This window comes from Hoplias malabaricus, chromosome 11 (genome assembly GCF_029633855.1).
Source record: "Hoplias malabaricus isolate fHopMal1 chromosome 11, fHopMal1.hap1, whole genome shotgun sequence".
Lineage (NCBI taxonomy): Eukaryota > Metazoa > Chordata > Actinopteri > Characiformes > Erythrinidae > Hoplias > Hoplias malabaricus.
This window is the reverse complement of record NC_089810.1, coordinates 28,581,545-28,605,013: the sequence shown is the minus strand read 5'-3', so window position 1 is coordinate 28,605,013 and position 23,469 is coordinate 28,581,545. Positions and strand designations below refer to the sequence as shown.

At 39.9% G+C, this 23,469-nt stretch overlaps 1 protein-coding gene and 1 pseudogene across 1 annotated transcript; both read left to right on the top strand.

Annotated features, from left to right (window-relative positions):
• Positions 1-6,071: 6,071 nt before the first annotated feature.
• Positions 6,072-12,671, top strand: LOC136709443 (extracellular calcium-sensing receptor-like). The gene is made up of 6 exons (XM_066684690.1): positions 6,072-6,271; positions 6,378-6,678; positions 7,115-7,891; positions 8,346-8,570; positions 8,657-8,780; positions 11,758-12,671. Exons 1-6 carry the CDS (start codon positions 6,072-6,074, stop codon positions 12,669-12,671), a joined length of 2,541 nt encoding a protein of 846 aa, XP_066540787.1.
• Positions 12,672-17,403: 4,732 nt separating this feature from the next.
• Positions 17,404-21,772, top strand: LOC136709322 (extracellular calcium-sensing receptor-like; annotated as a pseudogene).
• The last annotated feature ends 1,697 nt before the right edge of the window (positions 21,773-23,469 follow it).

Here is a 23,469-nt window from a genome sequence, read left to right as displayed (position 1 = left end):
TAAATTTTAGGTGGATCTTCTCGTCTCATGTCATGCCATATGAACCTAAGTGTATGCTGTCCTCCAGAAGGAGCTTGTACATCTCCACTGATGGCCACCGCATGTTCTCCAAAATGGAGTAGAACTCCAAGGAATGATGAGCCCAAAAATGTGCCAAGGAGAAGGTATCATTTAGGCTAATCCCACCTGTCTGGAAGGAGCAATCAAACACTATACAATTCTTGCTGTTGTGCAAGACCACATGATGAGGAATAAACCATGATTCTCCATCATCAGGAGGTTTGTCTTCCAGCCTTACCACAGAACCTGATAAGGATAAGGGCAGCTTCTGGATTTCAGCAAACAAAATATGGTCTGCAGGCCAACTAATTAGGGTCTCGACTACGAAATTAGGTAATGGTCAGTTGAGGTCCTCTGTAATACCGCTCTATACCAGAGAGATTTAGACCTGGCAACATATGTTGATGGAGAGTATGGGCTGTAAGTTCAGAGCTCAAGTGGGCCTCAAGGATTGTCTGATACTTATGAAGCAGGTTTGTGGTCAGATGGGTGCTGTTATGTGTGACGGTCATTGTTAACTACTTTAGGAGTTAAAGTAGCAGGATTAACTTTCTGGTGGGATGGAGCCATGGAGTCAAGATAGGTGTAGGAAAGGTTTCAGCATCAGGGACAATCCATGGAGGTGGAGCCAGCCACTCATCATCTTCTGGCAAGGACCCCTGCTGTTGGACCTGGGCTGACTTGTGGGAGGGCTAGTATGACTCTCTCTCCAACGAGTTCTTTCTCTTACCAACGTGCTGTCTCTCTTGTGCTTTCTGCACACTGTAGTCCGACAACTAATTCGGTCCTGGTAGAAACTGATATAGAATCCTTAGCCTTCATAACACTAACGGTGACATTGTACATCCAGCCATTATACCTATTTCTAATCATTGCCATGATGTATAAAATTCCTCTGTACTAAAGCAAAACTGAATATCCTCAAAGTATGCTTTACCAGCCAAGTAACCTTATCTGGCGCATGAAAGAATTCAAAAGCTTTCCACATGTGGCACTGATCTCTTTCTTAGCTGTCTGAATTTGATGCCAGAACATGCTGCTATGTTCCACACATCCTGCAAAACCAGAAACTCCTGCTTTTTGTACTGATGTATCAATTAATTTGTTTGCATTTAAATAAGCAGCAGCGCACCAGCTCTGGCTCTTTCCCCCGCAGTGAGGTTATGTTCCACGTACCAAGAACCAGTTTCCGCTGACAAGCGGCGTGGCGACGAAGCTTACAGCAGACTTTGGGCGTTAAACTGCTGGATGTCCAAGTGGTGTTCCGAAAATCAAGTGGGCTTTATAGACAATTGGTTACGTTTTGAGGGCAAGCCTGGTCTTATAGGTAGGGATGGTATCCACCCCACGCGGGAGGGTGCTGCCTTACTTTCTTGCAGTATAGCACATAGTCTTTTAGTTAGTCAGCAGAGTAGTGTAGATAGCTGCTGACAATCCAGAGCCGGGACCAGGCCGCAGACAGACAGGCTAAACCTGTCAACTGTATTCAAACCGGTTCAACTGTATTGAGACTGTGTCTTTCCCCCGAACTAAATGTAAAAGTAGAAAAACAAAATCAGCCTGTTTCAGCAACCTAATCAATATTAAATCATACACAACACCTAGCAGCAACACCTCAGAACTAAAATTTGGGTTACTCAACATAAGATCACTAAACTCAAAAGCACTCATCGTAAATGATATTATAAGTGATCATAAATTCAATGTTTTCTGTCTCACGGAAACGTGGGTTTAACCAAATGAATATTTAGCACTAAATGAAGCCACCCCCCTAGGCTATAATTATGCACATAGCCCAAGAATATCAGGCAAAGGAGGTGGAGTATGTGTAATTTACCAAAATACCCTAGAAATTAGTCTTAAACAATGTGACACCTTCTCTTCTTTTGAGGTTCTCTCCACTATTATTACAAATCCGGTCACAAAAAAGGACGCATTTTTATTATGCAACATTTACAGACCACCAGGGCCTTACTTAGAATTTCTGAAAGAATTCAGCGATTTTGCTACAAACCTAGCGGTATGCAATCATAAAGTTATAATTGTAGGAGATTTCAATATCCATTTTGAGAAGGAAAGTGACCCACTAAAAAAGGCATTTACCTCAATCTTAGACTCTATTGGTATTACTCAAAATGTAACAGGGCCTACACACTACTGCAGCCACACTTTAGACTTAGTTCTGACACTAGGTCTTAACATTGACAAAATTAATATCTTACCGCAATCCTCAGCAATCTCCGATCATTACTTAATTTCATATGAGCTACGTTTTATCCATAATATGTGTAAGAACCCTCGCTATTCTACAAGGCGTATAATAAAACCATCTACCACCCTACAATTTATAGAAAACCTACCAGAACTATCGACCCCAGTTCCAACTCCATCAGACCCAATGGACCTAGATGTACTAACTGATTACCTAGAAAATACCTGTCGATCTACTTTAGAAAAGGTAGCACCACTTAAACATAAAAGTATAAGACAGAAAAAGCTCGCACCATGGTATAACGATAAGACCCGTACTTTAAAACAAACATTTCGAAAACTAGAGCGGAAATGGCGATCAACCAAGCTTGAAGTGTTCCATTCTGCCTGGAAGGACAGCCTTATAGAGTATAGAAATGCCCTCACTAAAGCTCGCTCAGCATATCTGGCCTCGCTGATCTCCCATAATAAAAATAATCCGAGAGCACTGTTAATGTGTTTTCTAGAATTACAAAAAATCAAGCAGGTTCTGAACAACTAATTCCAGCAACTCTCACCAGTAAAGATTTTATGGACTTTTTTAATAATAAAATTGAGAATATTAGACAACAAACTCTAGCCACAGGATCAAATCCATCCTGGCTGCCACCTGATGTGAATGAAATAAAACATAATATAACTGCAAAAGAAAGACTTGAAACCTTTTACCCACTCCCACAATTAGAACTAGAGAAGATTATCACCTCCGCAAACTGTACAACTTGCACACTTGATGCAATTCCCACAAAGTTGCTCAAAGAAGTACTACCAGCTATTATTGATCCTCTTTTAACTATAGTAAACTCATCGCTTAGTCTGGGCCATGTACCCAAAGCTTTTAAACTAGCAGTTATTAAACCTATGATCAAGAAACCAAATCTTGATGCTAGTACACTGTCTAATTACAGGCCTATTTCTAATTTGCCATTTCTGTCTAAGATCTTAGAAAAAGCTGTGGCCCAACAACTTAGTTCATATCTACATAAGAATCATATATACGAAAAATTCCAATCTGGATTCAGGCAACATCATAGTACAGAGACAGCTCTAGTCAAGATAACAAATGATCTTCTTCTTGCCTCTGATCAAGGCCACGTATCCCTGTTGGTGCGTCTTGACCTAAGCGCAGCCTTCGATACAATAGACCACAATATTCTCATTGAAAGGTTAGAAAACATGGTTGGAATCACAGGGACAGCCCTATTATGGTTCAGATCTTACTTAACGGAACGTTATCAATTCGTAAAAGTAAACAATCTAAATTCAAATTATTCTAAAGTAAGATTTGGAATTCCACAAGGCTCTATTTTAGGACCATTATTATTTACATTATACATGTTACCGCTAGGCACAGTTATAAGAAACCATGACATTAACTTTCACTGTTACGCAGATGACACGCAATTGTATATTTCAGCCAAGCCCGATGACAAACACAGATTAAAGAAAATAGAGGACTGTGTAAAAGACGTGAAAGGCTGGATGTTGCGTAACTTCCTCCTTCTAAACAGCAACAAAACAGAGGTCCTGCTTTTGGGTCCAAAAGTGACAAAAAATAAATTATCAGACTTAATTTTAAATCTAGCTAACTTTCCAGTTAAACCTGGTTCAGCAGCAAAAAATCTTGGTGTCATAATTGACCCGGATTTATCATTTGATCAACACATAGGTAGTATCACTAGGACAGCTTTTTTACATCTTCGCAATATTGCTAAGATTAGAAATGCCTTATCCCTCCAGGACGCAGAAACATTAGTACATGCCTTTATTACTTCAAGGCTTGACTACTGTAACGCACTACTGTCAGGATGCACCAGCAGCAATTTAAGAAAACTTCAACTAGTTCAAAATGCTGCAGCTAGGGTCCTCACTAAAACTAGAAAATTTGAACATATCAGCCCAGTTTTATCATCACTTCATTGGCTGCCTGTTAAATTCCGCATTGACTACAAAATTTTGTTATTAACATATAAAGCTCTACATGGGCTTGCTCCTGAATATCTTCAAGATACAATTTCCTATTATGAGCCTCCACGTTCACTCAGATCACAGAATACTGGATTTTTAATTGTTCCCAGAATTCAGAAGGCCTCAGCTGGGGGAAGAGCCTTTTCTTATAAAGCCCCCCAACTCTGGAATGATCTTCCAGAAAATGTTCGGGACACAGACACAGTCGCAATCTTCAAATGTAGGCTAAAAACTCATTTGTTTAGTTTATCATTTGGTAGCTAATGCTCCCCCATAGATAAAGGCGGCAGATCCGGGGGGTCCATGGACACAGGGAATTATAGTATACTGAGACGCTGGTGCTGTCGTCCCGCCGCTTCTCGCGATCACTCAGGTTTGTTGACGGTGGAGCGGAGGGATGCCAGTGTTTCAGGATGCTCCCGTGTCTGTGTGTCCTCCTGGTTCTCTCCTTTTAGTTAATGCTGTCATAGTCAGATATGCCGGAGTCATTAGCCACACTCTGGAAATTTTCATATTTTCTACTTTACAAACACAAAACAGTTCAAAACTAATTCCATCCCTTTACATCTTTCCGAGTAAACGACTGCCCACCTGTCTGTCTGGACACTGATGGATGACTGTCGAGATCCTCCTCCACGCTTCAGACCAGCTGCCCATGCTCCAGCAACCACCAAGTGCCTTGAAGCTGTCCCTACACTGAAGTTCTCATGGACTACTAACTATCATCACCAGTAGATTGACCAGAGGAGGATGGGTCACCCCTTGTGAGCCTTGGTTCCTCCCAAGGTTTCTTCCTCAGCTGGGGGAGTTTTTCCTTGCCACTGTCGCCCCTGGCTTGCTCACTTGAGGGTTTTACATTTGTCTTTACATTTCATGTCAAATCTTGTCTTACTGGAATTCTGTGAAGCTGCTTTGTGACAACATCAGTTGTGAAAAGCGCTATATAAATAAATTTGATTTGATTTGATTTAACAAGTTCCACGACGCCAGAGGCCCCCTTGCCCCCGCTCTGTGCCCGATGGGCATTGCACCGCACCCCTACTCTGGATCTTGCGGGTGGTGAGCCTACATGATCCTCCCACGTTGCCAGGCCGGGTTACGTGGGCTGCCCAGCCACCAGGCGCTCGCCGTCGGACACTACCCCCAGGCCTGGCTCCAGGGGTAGGTCCCGGTAACCCTTTCCCGGGCAGGGTACACTGAATTTTAATGTGTGTACTCATAGGAATGCTTTTGGATCATGTTTGTCTGGATCTTCACTCCAGACCTGTTCGCCATGGGAGACCCTATATATATATATATATATATATATATATATATATATATATATATATATATATTATTTTTTTTTTAATATATTTACTGTGATTATATATAACTTTATACAAGAAACATATCTTAGGTGCCTAAGGCTTCTGCACAGTAGTGTGTGTGTGTGTGTGTGTGTGTGTGTGTGTGTTATCCTAATTGTTCACATCACTAGCAGTGTTTTATACATTTTTTATGCCTTCCACAAACAATAGTAGAATTTTTAAACTGTGTTTGGAATCACTTACAAAAGCCTAAGCTTACTGTATATTCAAAGCCTGCAGGAAAAACTGCAAATGGTTATTGCCACTGATATTTACAGTGAGTACAAGCCACACCTCCTCTTCCAAACTCACACCCACTGTTATTGGACATCATGGAAAGATGGATATTTAAAGAGCTGTATAACTATCATCATGTCCTTCAGAAACCTTGGAGCCATAGAGTACACCATGCAGTTCAGTTCAAATCTGAGGCGACTTTTCTCAATGCTGTGGATAACTGGCCTCAGCTCTGTGGCATGTAAAGCTGACCAAGTCAACTGCAGGCTGTGGACACATTCTCTGTTACCTGGCTTTAATCTGAATGGAGACTTTGTGATTGGGGGGATATTCTCTATTCATGACTATATGAAATCAGAACAGAATGCCTACAACAGACAGCCACCAAAGCCACAGTGCTCTGGGAGGTCATTTTGATTACACTGTTATTTAATTGTCTTCTGATAATTCTATTACTCAAAATGTAACGATTTGGGGGTAAAATACATTGTTGTGTTTTCTTGTCTCATACAGTATGGATTTCAGGGAGCTGCGCTTCGCTCGTGCTATGGAATTCACCATCCACGAGATCAACAACAGAACAGATCTGCTACCGGGAATTAAGTTAGGCTACGAGATACACGACTCATGCGCAGCTGTGCCCATGGCGATCAAAGGCGCATTTCAGTTAGCAAATGGTGTAGAGCCACTATTCAACAATACTGCTTCCTGTTTAAATTTCACAGCTGCCGCTGTACCTGCTGTCATTGGGGAGTCTGGCTCCACACCGTCTATTAGCATGGCCAGGATTCTGGGTCTTTTTGGAATACCACAGGTGCGCATCATATTTTAGAACTGTACTTTTTAAAAATGTTTCAATAATAATTTTAAATAAGGACGCAAAATACACCTGAGGAAAATATGCATATTTCAGTAGACTCACATGCTTTACAATTGTCAGACACATTCTGAAATTATTAAGTTATATATTTTAATGCAACATATATAACAGGAGCTGAAGATTGTCTGGTATAAACTTTTTACTTAATGAAAAAATAAGAGCAGTAAATATCTGAAGTGATTTTTCCCCTCTGAAATTTTTTTAAAGATCATATTAATGTATACTAACGAAAGCAAACATTTTCTACTCCAAGTAATATAATGAATAAACATTCATATCGCGATATAGTTAATTAATCAGTGGTAAATTTGGTCGTTGAAAATCTACTATTAACGTTTCTTTCATCTTTCTTACAACGACTAAATAACAGGTCAGTCACTACGCCACCTGCGCGTGTTTGAGTGATAAGCGTCAGTTCCCTTCCTTCTTCAGGACAATACCAAGTGACCACCACCAAGCGGCAGCGCTGGCCAGAATGGTGAAGTATTTTGGCTGGACATGGATTGGGGCAGTGCGCAGTGACTCGGATTATGGGAATAACGGAATGACCTCGTTTCTAAAGGCTGCGCAGGAGGAGGGGATCTGTGTGGAGTACTCGGAGGCCTACTACAGAACCCAGCCGCGCAGTAAGGTGGAGAGAGTGGTGAACGTCATCCGCAGGTCAACAGCCCGGGTAATTGTAGCTTTTATGGCCTCGGGCGACATGAAAATACTGTTGGAAGAACTTGTGAGACAAACGCCGCCACCTCTTCAGTGGATTGGCAGTGAGACATGGATCACAGACCCATATTTTCTTCAGTTTAATATGTGCGCTGGGGCGATAGGTTTCGGTGTTCCCCGCTCAGTGATCCCAGGTCTCCATGAGTTTCTTCTAGACCTCTCTCCAGCACAAGCTCTCAAATCACCACTGTTAACGGAATTCTGGGAGAGCTCGTTCAGCTGTAGCCTGACTGGTTTCTCGGAAAGCATGAGGGAATGTGACGGCAGCGAGGACATCCGCGCGCTGCAGAACCCGTACACAGACACGTCGCAGCTGCGTATCACTAACATGGTGTACAAAGCTACATACGCCATAGCACATGCCATCCACGGTATTATTTGCAATGACACGGAGTGCGACAAGAGTATTCAGTTCGAACCATGGCAGGTATAAAGCTGCTACATTTATTTGCGATGAATATCGATTAATAATAAAGCAGGACTTTCTCACGTGTTCAGTAGTGATTCAATATCCCGTTTAAAGTTTGATGTGCTCTATAAGGTTAATTCTATTTCATCGTGATGAAAAGTGTATTTTCCTTTATTTATGGCACACAGCAAATTCTCCAGTGTTAAATCAACATTATTAGTGTTAACAAAGAGAGTCTTAAATTAATACATTAACACTGTGTAAACTGAGATTTGATTCACATGGGTTTGCAATTATAGGAGGTGTAACATTATGGGAATATTTGTATTGCTGGCAGATAATCACTTAAAAATATGAAATATCAACATCTGCCCAGAATTCCCATTTCCATAGTGTATACAGAATTCAGCAAACTACATGTGAGCATTGCTTACATCAAAAGATATTCACACAGCCCTGATGTTTACTGCAGATAATCCACCAACTCAAGAGAGTGAACTTCAATACAAAGAATGGTTTTCGGGTCACATTTGATGCTAATGGAAATCCTGCAGCTAATTATGAACTGATAAACTGGCAAGTTCAGAAGGATGGTGGTTTAGATTTTATGACAGTGGGCCACTATGATTCATCTAAATTGAGAGGCCAAGAATTTAGCATGACCAAGGCTATCAGCTGGTTAGGGGGGCAGACGGAGGTACTGTACAACATATACTCACTCATTACCAGGCTGTTTTCCATTGTTTGTAGAATATTGATTCTGTTCATTTGTATTTCCCTTAGGTGCCAGTGTCTGTGTGCAGTGAGATATGTCCTTTGGGCACCAGGAAAGCTGTACAGAAAGGAAGGCCAGTCTGCTGCTACGACTGTGTACCATGTGGTGAAGGAGAGTTCAGTAACAGAACAGGTTGAGTATCATAATGCAATATGTTTAATGAAAACATCCATATGTAATCTCTTCATGCTTGATATTTACCATTAACACAATATGGGCCAAACTGGTTTATTACCATAATTAACGAACTCTTGTGAAACACCATAATATATAAAATTAGCAGTAAATAAACAAATTAAATCAAACAAATTCAGCCAATATTTCAATGATTAAATTTAGACCATTAATTAATTTATAGGCGGCACGGTGGCGCAGCAGGAGCCAGGAGTTTGGTGTGTTCTCCCCGTGTCCGCGTGGGTTTCCTCCGGGTGCTCCGGTTTCCTCCCACAGTCCAAAAACACACGTTGGTAGGTGGATTGGCGACTCAAACAAAAAAGTGTCCGTAGGTGTGAATGTGTGTGTGTGTCTGTGTTGCCCTGTGAAGGACTGGCGCCCCCTCCAGGGTGTAATCCCGCCTTGCGCCTAATGATTACAGGTAGGCTCTGGACCCACCGCGATCCTATACTGGGTAAGCGGTTACAGATAATGAATAAATGAATAATTAATTTATAACTATAAAAGTAAATTAAATAAATGCTGTAAAAATTGTAGTCATTAAACCCAGACTCTGGCTTATATGAAACAAAAAATTGCAACCATTAAATGTAGATTTTTTTTTAAACGAAGAACAGTTAATTAAACAAATGTCTGATTAGCTTCACTTAAATCGTACAGCTGTCATCGTTCTTGAATGAATAACTGATTAAACAAAACAGCAGATATAAATATGGAACGTTTGAAATTAAACTACTAGGCCTGTTTTGATAGGGAAAAGTCCCATCTGCAAAACTACTGGTTCTTATTGTTGAGCTTTAAAGGCATATTTCTTTTTTAACATTTCAGCGTTCTGGGATGGCAGTCTGTTTCTCTTCGTGAATTTATTCGTGATTTTTCTGTTTTGTTTGCGCGCTCAACACATCCATCACCTGCTTGCTCACTTGCTTGTGGTGGGTCACAGGAGAAATAGCGGTCCTTGTACTTTACATTTAAAAAGAACACAAAAGGTAAACGTTAAATCTGGCTGATAAAATAAATTATATTAAACCTTTTCTATATGTTCTACTCAGGCATAAAAGCGCAGAATTTAGATCAAAATGTTATTTAAACAACTATTTTCCCATCTCACCTCGGGTCAAGATTGGCAGTGAAGGCGGCCGGCAGATCACATTCGACTCCGTAAGCACCCAACACACGTTTTTGTTCCTGTAGATTTGTAGTGATAGTGTTAAATGTCTTTGTTTTGGTTCCCCCACGAGACACGTTGGTTTTACAAATTTTACAAATCGCCCTGTATGAGTCTTTGTCACATACGGTAAAAAAAAAAAAAAAAAACTGCCAGACATGTTTTCCATGTATTCCCGCCTTGCGCCCGATGATTCCAGGTAGGCTCTGGACCCCCCGCGACCCTAAATTGGATAAGCGGTTACAGATAATGGATGGATGGATGGATGTTTTCCAGGGGTTCAGATAGGAATTGCAGGGACCTGACCGGAGGGGGTTTTATGGCGGGCTCCTTTTCTTCAGTGGCTTGGCAGTGAGACATGGATCACAGACCCATATTTTCTTCGGTTTAATTTGTGCGCTGGGGTGATAGGTTTCGGTGTTCCCCGCTCAGTGATCCCAGGTCTCCATGAGTTTCTTCTAGACCTCTCTCCAGCACAAGCTCTCAAATCACCACTGTTAACGGAATTCTGGGAGAGCTCGTTCATCTGGAGCCTGACTGGTTTCTCGGAAAGCATGAGGGAATGTGACGGCAGCGAGGACATCCGCGCGCTGCAGAACCCGTACACAGACACGTCACAGCTACGTATCACTAACATGGTGTACAAAGCTACATACGCCATAGCACATGCCATCCACGGTATTATTTGCAATGACACGGAGTGCGACAAGAGTATTCAGTTCGAACCATGGCAGGTATAAAGCTGCTACATTTATTTGCGATGAATATCGATTAATAATAAAGCAGGACTTTCTCACGTGTTCAGTAGTGATTCAATATCCCGTTTAAAGTTTGATGTGCTCTATAAGGTCAATTCTATTTCATCGTGATGAAAAGTGTATTTCCTTTATTTATGGCACACAGCAAATTCTCCAGTGTTAAATCAACATTATTAGTGTTAACAAAGAGATTCTTAAATTAATACATTAACACTGTGTAAACTGAGATTTGATTCACATGGGTTTGCAATTATAGGAGGTGTAACATTATGGGAATATTTGTATTGCTGGCAGATAATCGCTTAAAAATATGAAATATCAACATCTGCCCAGAATTCCCATCTCACCTCGGGTCAAGATTGGCAGTGAAGGCGGCCGGCAGATCACATTCGACTCCGTTAGCACCCAACACACGTTTTTGTTCCAGTAGATTTGTAGTGATAGTGTTAAATGTCTTTGTTTTGGTTCCCCCACGAGACACGTTGGTTTTACAAATTTTACAAATCGCCCTGTATGAGTCTTTGTCACATACGGTAAAAAAAAAACGGCCAGACATGTTTTCTAGGGGTTCAGATAGGAATTGCAGGGACCTGACCGGAGGGGGTTTTATGGCGGGCTCCTTTTCATGGATGAAACACTTGCTGGAAATATAGAAATAAGGCTCATTTGTTTAACGCCATCGATCTTCTCTCGGGATCAGCTAAATTCGAGAAATATATAGCCGATCGATCCTTCCATCGCTTATTAAAATATTATCCGTAATACAGTAGTATATAAGGCAGGACTAGCGCCTGGAGGGGGCTCGAGTCCTTCACAGGACCACACACACTCATACATACACTCACACACTAACAGACACGTTTGAGTCGCCAATCCACTTACCAACGTGATTTTCTCATTCCCAGTTCATTCACAATCTGCAGTTAAATATATTCATTATTTGTGACATATAAATACATAAAACAAATACGTATGACACATGGCAAAGTGTGTTTTTCTGATTTTCTAGACTCTCTGGATTGTGTGCAGTGTCCTTCTGAGTTCTGGCCCAGTGCAAAGCGAGATAGCTGCCTCCCCAAGCCTGTAGAGTTCCTGTCCTGGGAAGACACTCTGAGCATCATCCTAACAGCATTCTCTGTCACTGGGGCTCTAACCGCTGTGTGTGTGGCTGCTGTTTTCTACAGACACAGAACTACTCCCATCGTCCGTGCTAACAATTCAGAACTGAGCTTTCTGCTACTCTTCTCTTTGACTCTGTGTTTCCTCTGTTCACTTACTTTCATTGGTCAGCCCTCTGAGTGGTCCTGCATGCTTCGCCACACAGCATTCGGCATCACCTTTGTTCTCTGCATCTCCTGCGTTCTGGGGAAAACAATAGTTGTGTTAATGGCCTTCAGGGCTACACTTCCAGGCAGTAATGTCATGAAGTGGTTTGCGCCTCCACAGCAGAGACTCAGTGTCCTTGCCTTCACTCTCATTCAGGTCATTATTTGTGTATTGTGGTTAACACTATCCCCTCCTTTCCCCTTCAAAAACTCAAAGCATTACAAAGAAAGAATAATCTTGGAATGTCGATTAGGTTCAGCTATAGGATTCTGGGCTGTACTGGGCTATATAGGATTTCTGGCTCTACTCTGTTTTGTTTTGGCCTTTTTAGCACGAAAACTACCTGACAATTTCAATGAAGCCAAGTTCATCACATTCAGTATGCTCATATTCTGTGCAGTTTGGATTACCTTTATTCCAGCTTATATCAGCTCTCCTGGGAAATTTACTGTGGCTGTAGAGATTTTTGCTATTCTGGCTTCAAGCTTTGGTTTGATTATTTGTATTTTTGTTCCTAAATGTTTCATAATTGTTTTAAGACCAGAGCAGAATACCAAGAAGCATGTCATAGTCAAAGTATCATCGAAAGCTCTTTGAAACCCTTGTGTAAAATACAATGTAGCACCTTAAAATGATTAGGCTTAGATATACTGAGTATATTACCTATAGCTAGCACCTTTGCAAAAAGTATTCATATATATATATATATATATATATATATATATATATATAACCTCATGCTTTTGAGACTAATTGTGGCACACGTGTTATGCCAGTTTTTTTTTTATCAGTAGATTTTTCTTGTCTTAACATTCCAGGCTTCAGGAGAGCAAAAAATATATGGTACCAAGTGGTATGTTTTGCTGGAACAGCTTTGACAACAAAAGAGCAATAGGTTGCCACTGCAGGATGAAAGCATGAGTAAGTTGGCCATGACACAGCCACAGGTGAGACAAATTGATCAGCTGATTTTTATTATAAATGTTCGTTCATAGCCCTAAAAAAAGCCCTATTATAATTGGACCTATGTAATAACTACATTTTTAGGAGTATCACCACACCCAAACTTCTCTCCTCAGGCTTATATATAATCACCCAACAATTTAATTTCCGCGGCTGACGACTTCGTTTTCACCTCCGCCCAGTCTCCACCCTTTTTTTTTTATCCAACCTGGGTCTCAGCTTCAAGCACATTCCGAAGCCGACTTGAAATCCTGCCCAAAAAAAAAAAATATATATATATATATATATATTTTATTTTTATGTTTATATATATATATATATATATATATATATATATATATATATATATATATATATATATTCTTTCTTTTTTTTTTGGGGGGGGGGTTATATTTTATAGGATTATATATAATATTTATATATATTTATTATATATTTATAATATATATATATATATATATATATATATATATCCCAGTTCGTCACCCTGTTGCAGCCTGCACGGTGTGGTCCGTACTAGCAAGCAGTAAAGAATAGCTGAATAATACGCCTCGCTTATGGCTGTTTCATTAATTAATTAATTACTTGTGTCTCTGCCCTGGCATTCTATTTAGCTGGACTGCTCGCTTGTGACCGCGACCCTGAAATGGAGAAGCGGAGAAGAAAATGATGATGATGATGATGATGATGCTCGCTTGTGGTCAAAGATGGTGCAGCACACTAATTCTTAGCACTGACCGCTTCAGTTTTTTCTACTCTGACGCTGCATTTACACTACTCCGGTGCGTTGACGGAGGTGAACGCATCGGACTTCTCCAACTGGCCACACGTATGCATAAACAGAAGTGTTTCCTGTGTCGTTCAAAAAAATCACGTGTGGGTGTTTTGCTATCTTCTGATTGGATAGACGCATCGCCTTGGCCGTATTCATTTAATTAGTTAATTGTTAATCCCGGCTCAATTTTTCGCTGCACTGTATACCCGAACTTGACGCACAGGACTCACGATGCACCGCGCGGCCGCGTCTGATGGAAGCAACGCTTCCCATTGAAAACTCGTGGGATACAAGAGCAGTGTAATTGGAGCCTGAAAAAAAAAAACATTTGCCAGTCAGAAAGGGTACACCATGCTTTTTTCTTTTTTTATATGTTACCATTCTGGTTCATATCACTAGCAGAAAAAAATGAGAAACCAGGAATCATTCATTCATTCATTCATTCATTCATTCATTATCTGTAACTGCTTATCCAGTTCAGGGTCGCGGTGGGTCCAGAGCCTACCTGGCATATTAAATGTTATTATTGGCATTATTATGTTATATGGGCTGAATAAATACACTGCGTGGAACTTAGAATCATGAATGTGCTTTGAATATTTTTTCCAATTTGCTCTTCAGGGCTTCTGTATTGTTCACTTAAAAGAACCTCACACTGTAAAAAATGTGACCCATTAGATACTTAAAAAAATTATGGCAACAAAGTGACACGTAATATTAATGAGTAGATTCTAATTTTCCAACTTTTAAGTAACATTCATTGAATAAATTAATTAAATTTAAGCAAGAAGATTATGTAAATGTTAATAAAATGCACAGTTAAAATGTGTTGGATTTAGTAATAACATGCCTAAATATGAGTTAATATAGCTCAAAAATATTGAGTAAGTACAACTTAATTTCACAAGGAAAGGACAATTTACCTGAGAAAACTTAATTATTTTTTTACTAAAAAAAATTTATTTACTAAATATCTTGCAAGTATTGATTTACATTTACTAAATATCTGGAAAAAATTGAGTAGCATGTACTAGGTTTCTGGAGAAAGCTTGTTTCTATTTACTAATTATAGTAACTTTACATCTATTCAATAATATCACGTGTCACTCACTTTGTTGCCATAATTTTTTTACGTTAAATCTACTTAATATGTCCTTTTTGTGCCATGTTCGAGTCAACAGGTCAATATGCATAAAAATAATACCAGGTAAACATTTATTAATCTCTTGCAACATTTATTCATACAAAAATTGAAAATTGATACAACTACAACAAGGATCACAGGCAGAATATATTTTGGAATGTGATGCAAGGTCAAAACTTGTTGGTGCACTTAAATCTCAACAATGTTTTGAGACTGCACTCATCTTATACCAGATCAGTTTAATTAGGATTCGGCAGGCACCTGCAAATAGATGAATATTAGTTTTAAATTCATAAGCAAGTGTAATGTTTTAGTGTTGGTCTTTTCTATTCATCTATTTGCAGGTGCATCCTGAGTCCTAATTAGATTGACTGGGTATAATTGTTAACAAAATATGATATCTTGCATTTGACATACATTATGTACATAAAATATAAACAGACATAACCTTGCTGTAGTCAAATCATTAGACAGTGAGCAAACACAGGTCATAACATTGTATAGAAACGATTGGAATTGGAATTTTTCTTGCTTTTAATAAGTACTAATCATATTGTTTATAGTAGTGCCCTCAAGTCACGCTCAAATTTAGTTTTACGATTCAGATTCACAGAAAAAAAGTAAACTACGAGCCATATCAGCTACAGCCTGTTTTCGAACGCTACAAAATGTCCGAAACACAAATTAGTGCAGTTAAACAGTGAATATAACACCGTTTCTGACACAGAAATAACACAGCAGTAAAAATTCAGAGTGATCTGAATGGTCTACTTTAACAGAAACCATCGGGTATTTGGCGCGAAAAGAGAAAATGCTGTTGGGAAATAGATTTAAAAAAAAAAACTTAGCAGAAAACCAAAGAGATTAAAAATAAAAACAAATAGGTGTTCCTACACAATATTATGAAAACATGCATTCTGATATATTGAGTATGGAATGCTAACATAATACGTTAAATGTTTAGTAAACAGACGAATCATTGCCTCTGATTTTATGGTGTGCTCTAATTTGCTGAACTCTGTATTCGAACGCAGCTCTATGTATTAAGTGAGAGTGCGCTAGTGCTGCAATGACCGTTTGAAAGTGTACTCTGACAGAGACTGAGTGTCGTGTCATGGCTTCATTATACCGTCAACAGACACATGAAACAACATGCAAATTACAGAAAGCAAAACATAGCACAACATCAGCTTCTTAAAACCGTAAAACAGGATTGTAATCACAAAAACACTTTGTTTTTTAATCAAACGTTGTTCCTCGCCATCAGCTAACTCTCCAGTCTGTGCTCGAAACCGGTCTTTACGAAGCACCGGTGTTTGTAATAATCCGCCTCAGTTACCTGCTAGGTCTCTCTCTCCCTGCTCATAACAGAGGCATCTGGTGTTGTTTTAGACAGAGAAAAGAACTCCAAACGTTGAAAACAACGAACAGAAATGAAGGTTACTCTATTCCTGCTCCATGGTTTTGCGGTTTCGGATCTCTTAAGGTGGAAATGCCTCCAAACTCCGGAGACGGCTAACTGCATTAGCGACAGTGCTACAAACTAAACATCTCGAGTTACAAACGAGTGTCTCTGGTAATTCAATCAGTGAATTAAAAACTTACAGACAAGTTAAACTTCATCCACGTACAAACAACTGTGCCACCCCCCCCCCCCCCAAACACACCGATCCACCTTAAAAAATCCGGAGCTTAGAACTGCGTGTCCCCACATTTAAGAGAGCCTCAAACAAAAAACACAGTTGTAGATAAAAATTGTTCTTTTGCTGTTAATAATTTAAAAGCTGTTCACTTTGGGAAGTCCGAGGACGTTCAGAACCCAATAATGCTGGTGTCCACGAGTTTCAAGATGCGTTGGGCGGAAGTGTATGATGATTAAAATTAAAGACCTCCCAATGAGTAAAATCTATTACATTTTCTGGATCTTTGGTGTTACTCATAAAATATGAATAAATTCTATTCAACATATCACAGCTAATTTTATTTAGCCAAAACTGTGTAAATTGCAATTCTTTGTTCAAATTTGTTGAATTTAGCTCAATTTTATTTCAAACTTCATGAAGTCTTTTTATTAAGTGCAAGTTACTATTAGTTTTTAACTAAATATTAATTTACCTAGTCCCACTTTTTACAGTGCAGGATAAAAGATATAACATAAACCTTGAAGTCAAAATTCATATTATACCTAAATATTAACTAAACATTTTGGTATATCACTCCTCAAAGTAGAAGTATAATACATAATAAGTAAAAAGAAAATTTTATGTTTTCTGATACTGTATGCAAAATCTAAAATTACACTGCATGTTCATGGCCTAAACAGGACAAACAGCAAAAGGTTATAGCTACATGCTGAGTACAAACCACACCTCCTCTGCCAAGCTCACACCCACAGTTCTTTGGCATCATGGTAAAGTGAATATTTAAAACACTGTAAAACAATCATCATGACCTTCAGAAACCTGGGAGCCATAGAGTACACCATGCAGTCCAGTTCATCTCTGATTCCATTTTTTTCAATACTGTGGATAACTGGCCTCAGCTCCATGGCATGTAAAGTTGACCAAGTCAACTGCAGGCTGTGGACACAGTCTCTGTTACCTGGCTGTTACATGAAAGGAGACTTTGTGATTGGAGGGGCATTCTCCATTCATAACTATATGAAATCAGAACAAAATGCCTACAACAGACAGCCACCACAGCCACAGTGCTTTGGAAGGTCTGTATATTGCATTCAGTTGGAATTGCTGAGGAATGATATCTGTGGTGCATGTAAATTATCATGTAGACAGTGAAAAAAAATGTTCTGTTATTTTATTGTCACTAGATCATTCTATAGCTCAAAATGTAATGACTTTGGGGTAAAAAACATTGTGGTGTCTTCTTGTCTAATACAGTATGGATTTCAGGGACCAGCGCTTCGCCCGCGCCATGGAATTCACCATCCACGAGATCAACAACAGAACAGATCTGCTACTGGGAATTAAGTTAGGCTACGAGATACACGACTCATGCGCAGCCGTGCCCATGGCGATCAAAGGCGCATTTCAGTTAGCAAATGGTGTAGAGCCACTATTCAACAATACTGCTTCCTGTTTAAATTCCACAGCTGCCGCTGTACCTGCTGTCATTGGGGAGTCTGGCTCCACACCGTCTATTAGCATGGCCAGGATTCTGAGTCTTTTTGGAATACCACAGGTGCGCATCATATTTTAGAGCTGTACTTTTTAAAAATGTTTCAATAATAATTTTAAATAAGGACGCAAAATACACCTGAAGAAAATATGCATATTTCAGTAGACTCACATGCTTTACAATTGTCAGAAATATAAAGAAATGTCATGATTTTTGCTCTTTCCATTTACAATTAAGTTACTACAACATATTTAACAGGAACAGAAACTTGACTGTCTGGTATAAGATGCTTTACTTAATGAAAAAATAAGTGCATTAAATGTCTTACGTTTTCTTCCCCTGTGAGAAGGTAATTAGATTAATTATGCACATACTTTTAAAAATCATATTAATGTATACTAAAGAATGCAAGCATTTTCTACCCCAAGTAATATAATGAATAAACATTCATATCCCAGTATAACTAATTGAGCAGTGGTAAATTTGGTCGCTCAAATAAAATCTACCCATTAATGTTTCTTTCATCTTTCTTACAACGGCTAAATGACAGGTCAGTCACTACGCCACCTGCGCGTGTTTGAGCGATAAGCGTCAGTTCCCTTCCTTCTTCAGGACAATACCGAGTGACCACCACCAAGCGGCAGCGCTGGCCAGAATGGTGAAGTATTTTGGCTGGACATGGATTGGAGCAGTGCGCAGTGACTCGGATTATGGGAATAACGGAATGGCCTCGTTTCTAAAGGCTGCGCAGGAGGAGGGGATCTGTGTGGAGTACTCGGAGGCCTACTACAGAACCCAGCCGCGCAGCAAAGTGCAGAGAGTGGCGAACGTCATCCGCAGGTCAACAGCCCGGGTAATTGTAGCTTTTATGGCCTCGGGCGACATGAAAATACTGTTGGAAGAACTTGTGAGACAACCGCCGCCACCTCTTCAGTGGATTGGCAGTGAGACATGGATCACTGACCCAGATTTTCTGCGCTTTAACATGTGCGCTGGGGCGATAGGGTTCGGTGTTCCCCGCTCAGTTATCCCAGGGCTCCGGGAGTTTCTTTTAGACCTCTCAAAACACCATTGTTAACGGAATTCTGGGAGAGCTCGTTCAGCTGTAGCCTAACGGGTTTCTCTGAAAGCATGAGGGAATGTGACGGCAGCGAGGACATTCGCGCGCTGCAGAACCCTTACACAGACACGTCACAGCTGCGTATCACTAACATGGTGTACAAAGCTACATACGCCATAGCGCATGCCATCCACGGTATTATTTGCAATGACACGCAGTGCGACAAAAGCATTCAGTTCGAACCATGGCAGGTATAAAGCTGCTAAATTTATTTGCGATGAATATCCATTAATACTAAAGCAGAAATTTCTCACGTGTTCAGTAGTAATTCAGTTTAAATTTTGATTTGCTCTATTAGGTATTCATCATGATAAAAAATGTGTTTTCCTTTATTTATGGCACTGTGTAAACAGATTTGATTCACATGGATTTGCAAATATAGGAGGTGTAACATTATGGGAATATTTTTATTGCTGGCAGATAATCATTTAACAATATCAAATATCAGCATCTGCCCAGAATTTCCATTTCCATAGTGTATACAGAATTCAGCAGACTACATGTGAGCATTGCCTACATTGAAAGATATTCACACAGCCCTGATGTTTACTGCAGATAAACCACCAACTCAAGAGAGTGAACTTCAATACAAAGAATGGTTTTCGGGTGACGTTTGATGCTAATGGAGATCCTGCAGCTAATTATGAACTCATAAACTGGCAAGTTAAGAAGGATGGTGGTTTAGATTTTATGACAGTGGGCCACTATGATTCATCTAAACTGAGAGGCCAAGAATTTCGCATGACCAAGGCTATCATCTGGTTAGGGGGGCGGACGGAGGTACGGTACCACATATACTCATTACTAAGTTGTTTTCCACTGTGTGTACAATATTGATTCTGTTCAAATGTATTTCCCTTAGGTGCCAGTGTCTGTGTGCAGTGAGATATGTCCTTTGGGCACCAGGAAAGCTGTACAGAAAGAAAGGCCAGTCTGCTGCTATGACTGTGTACCATGTGGTGAAGGAAAGTTCAGTAACAGAACAGGTTGAGTATCATAATGCAATATGTTTAATGATCAAGCATGAAGAGATTATATATGGATGGTTTTATTAACATTATTCATTCATTCATTCATTATCTGTAAGCGCTTATCCAGTTCAGGGTTGCGGTGGGTCCAGAGCCTACCTGGAATCATTGGGCGCAAGGCGGGAATACACCCTGGAGGGGGCTTTATTAAAATTATGAAGGCTCAAATACATTATACATGAACACATCATTATATATACCAAAATTCTAGGTTTATTTTATGTGTAGTAACAGGAAAGATCTATTAAAATGTGTATCCAGCTGCAGCACAGCATCTGCTAGTGGTACTGAAGTCCTTAAATCTCAGTAATTGTAAGCTTGCACCAATACAGTGGCATAACTAGTGTGCAGGTGGTACAATTCCCCCAGACACCATTGTTAAAAATCTTCAGTGTGCTTTTCAAATACAGAATGATGCAAGCAAATAACAGTGCTCATCATTTTGCTTTCTTAGACATAAAACAGACCCTCCTATTTTGTATTTATTGGTACATCATTTATTATGACTCTCATTCCCAGTTCATTCACAATCTGCAGTTAAATATATTCATTATTTGTGACATATAAATACATAAAACAAATACGTATGACACATGGCAAAGTGTGTTTTTCTGATTTTCTAGACTCTCTGGATTGTGTGCAGTGTCCTTCTGAGTTCTGGCCCAGTGCAAAGCGAGATAGCTGCCTCCCCAAGCCTGTAGAGTTCCTGTCCTGGGAAGACACTCTGAGCATCATCCTAACAGCATTCTCTGTCACTGGGGCTCTAATCGCTGTGTGTGGCTGCTGTTTTCTACAGACACAGAACTACTCCCATCGTCCGTGCTAACAATTCAGAAATGAGCTTTCTGCTTCTCTTCTCTTTGGCCCTCTGTTTCCTCTGTTCACTTACTTTCATTGGTCAGCCCTCCGAGTGGTCCTGCATGCTTCGCCACACAGCGTTTGGGATCACCTTTGTTCTCTGTATCTCCTGTGTTCTGGGGAAAACAATAGTTGTGTTAATGGCCTTCAGGGCTACACTTCCTGGCAGTGATGTCATAAAATGGTTTGGGCCTCCACAGCAGAGACTCTGTTCTTGCATTTACTCTCATACAGGTCATTATTTGTGTACTGTGGTTAACAATATCCCCCCCTTTCCCCTTCAAAAACCTAAAGCACTACAAGGAAAGTATAATCCTAGAATGCAGATTAGGTTCAGCTATAGGATTCTGGGCTGTACTGGGCTATATAGGATTTCTGGCTCTACTGTATTTTGTTTTGGCCTTTTTAGCACGGAAACTGCCTGACAATTTCAATGAAGCCAAGTTCATCACATTCAGTATGCTCATATTCTGTGCAGTTTGGATTACCTTTATTCCAGCTTATGTCAGCTCTCCTGGGAAGTTTACTGTGGCTGTAGAGATATTTGCTATATTGGCCTCAAGCTTTGGTTTGATTGTTTGTATTTTTATTCCCAAATGTTTCATAATTGTTTTTAGGCCAGAGCAGAATACCAAGAAGCATGTCATAGGTAAAGTACCATCAAAGGCTCTTTGAGATCCTCATGTAAAAAGGAATGTAGCTGTAAGCCACCTTTTAAATGATTAGGCTTATGTAAACAGTGTAAATTAACTTGTAGTGGAAGTAGTATGTACACGTTGCGGTGGCATTTGCACTACATAGCGGAGTCAATGATAATTCATTATTATTTTAATAATAATTAATTATTTAATTCATTTTGCTAAACTCCATGTTTGGGAGCCATTAACTAATATGTAGTGTCTTTACCTGTCTTAATTTTAGCTTAGACAAGTAAGTCATCTTCACATATTATACAGCAGAATTAGCTAGAATGAACTATTATTAATGAATTATGCTCATTGATCCGCCGTGGGTTCTTGACTCTGAAATGGAATCTGAACTAGAAGTTATAATTCCATACAAGAAAGGTGCACACGCAAACAAATAACCAAGGATTTGTTTTATCACACAACTGGTTTATTAATAATAATATCAAATAATGAATATTGATTAGACATTCATATAATAAAATGGATTACAGCGATATATAAGGGAACAGGGAGATTAATATATGAGGGAATTTCTCTATGATAATTATTGTCCAAAGTTCTAAGAAAGGCTATAGTTTATCCCAGCAAACTTTCAGTACCAACCCATGAGCCATGAGAGACACGAAACCATGTGACCTTACGTATCCGGAGATGAACGGGGAGCATGTCGCTGACGGTGCCTTCCGGCACGACTTCCTGGAGAATTGCAGACGCGGGCTTTGTAGGTTGCAACTGCGGGCGTTTATTTTCTCCCGAGGCTTTCAGACGCAGCCGTCGGAGCTGGTGGTGTTCTGAAGGTCACTGTAGGGATTCTTCGTCATCGCTGATCTGCTGCCTTGTGAGAGAGACACATCCATGCAGGTCTCTCCTGGGCAGGTTTCCGCATCTCAGAAGATTATTCTGAGGGTGCGTGCAGCAGTCCTCTTCGTGGCGTTGTCGTCGTTTGAGGGTCAGAGGTCTAAGATTTCCTTCATGCTCTGGGTGTGGCATTGAAATTTTGCGAGGGTTAAACTATAGCTTTTCTTAATCTGTAGTTTCTATCTGGACCACGCTTTAAAGGTCCAAGACTGTTTAAGAATGCCATGAGTCTGACGCCTGCAGAGTCATTTCCAAAACTCAGGTCATTTTACTCTTTTAGCCTTGAAAAAGCTAAAAGAGACAACGCCTCAAGTGTCTGGAGCCTTGAAGTGAAGAGTCGAACATCGAAGAAAAAGGGGCAGAAGCCCAAAAAGCTTCAAAAGCTTGAAAAGCTCAAAAAGCTCGAAAATCTCAGAAAAGCTTGTGTCATTTGGCGCCACAGGTTTTTAACCAGTTTAGAAAACCCGCCCCGAATATCTGATTCGTCCTCAGTGAGGGAGAATTGGAGCTTTTCTTGCTCCTGATTGGCTGTTTTCTCTACCTTGGGAGTGGCATCACATAGAATTTATGACACTTGACAAGACAAAGACTTGACCATCCCTGAGTGAATACTTTGCAATATAAAAGATTATGTGTTAACACAAAGTAATATCATTAAGAAAAAGACAACAATGTTCTATATAATTATTAACCAACTAAACACATAGTATGTGGCTAACTTGGCTCTACATAAATTCAAATAAAACTAGAGCCGCTATCGGCTATCTGCGGGTTCAAGCACTAACTGGCTTAATATGGCAGTCAAGTTAAATCTGACAACTCCTG

Bases quoted from the DNA above. Each gene is read 5' to 3' on its own strand.
- LOC136709443 (XM_066684690.1), top strand. From the start codon at position 6,072: ATGCTGTGGATAACTGGCCTCAGCTCTGTGGCATGTAAAGCTGACCAA. The intron at 8,571-8,656 runs GTACTGTACAAC...TATTTCCCTTAG, and splicing joins GGTTAGGGGGGCAGACGGAG to GTGCCAGTGTCTGTGTGCAG. The intron at 8,781-11,757 runs GTTGAGTATCAT...CTGATTTTCTAG, and splicing joins AGAGTTCAGTAACAGAACAG to ACTCTCTGGATTGTGTGCAG.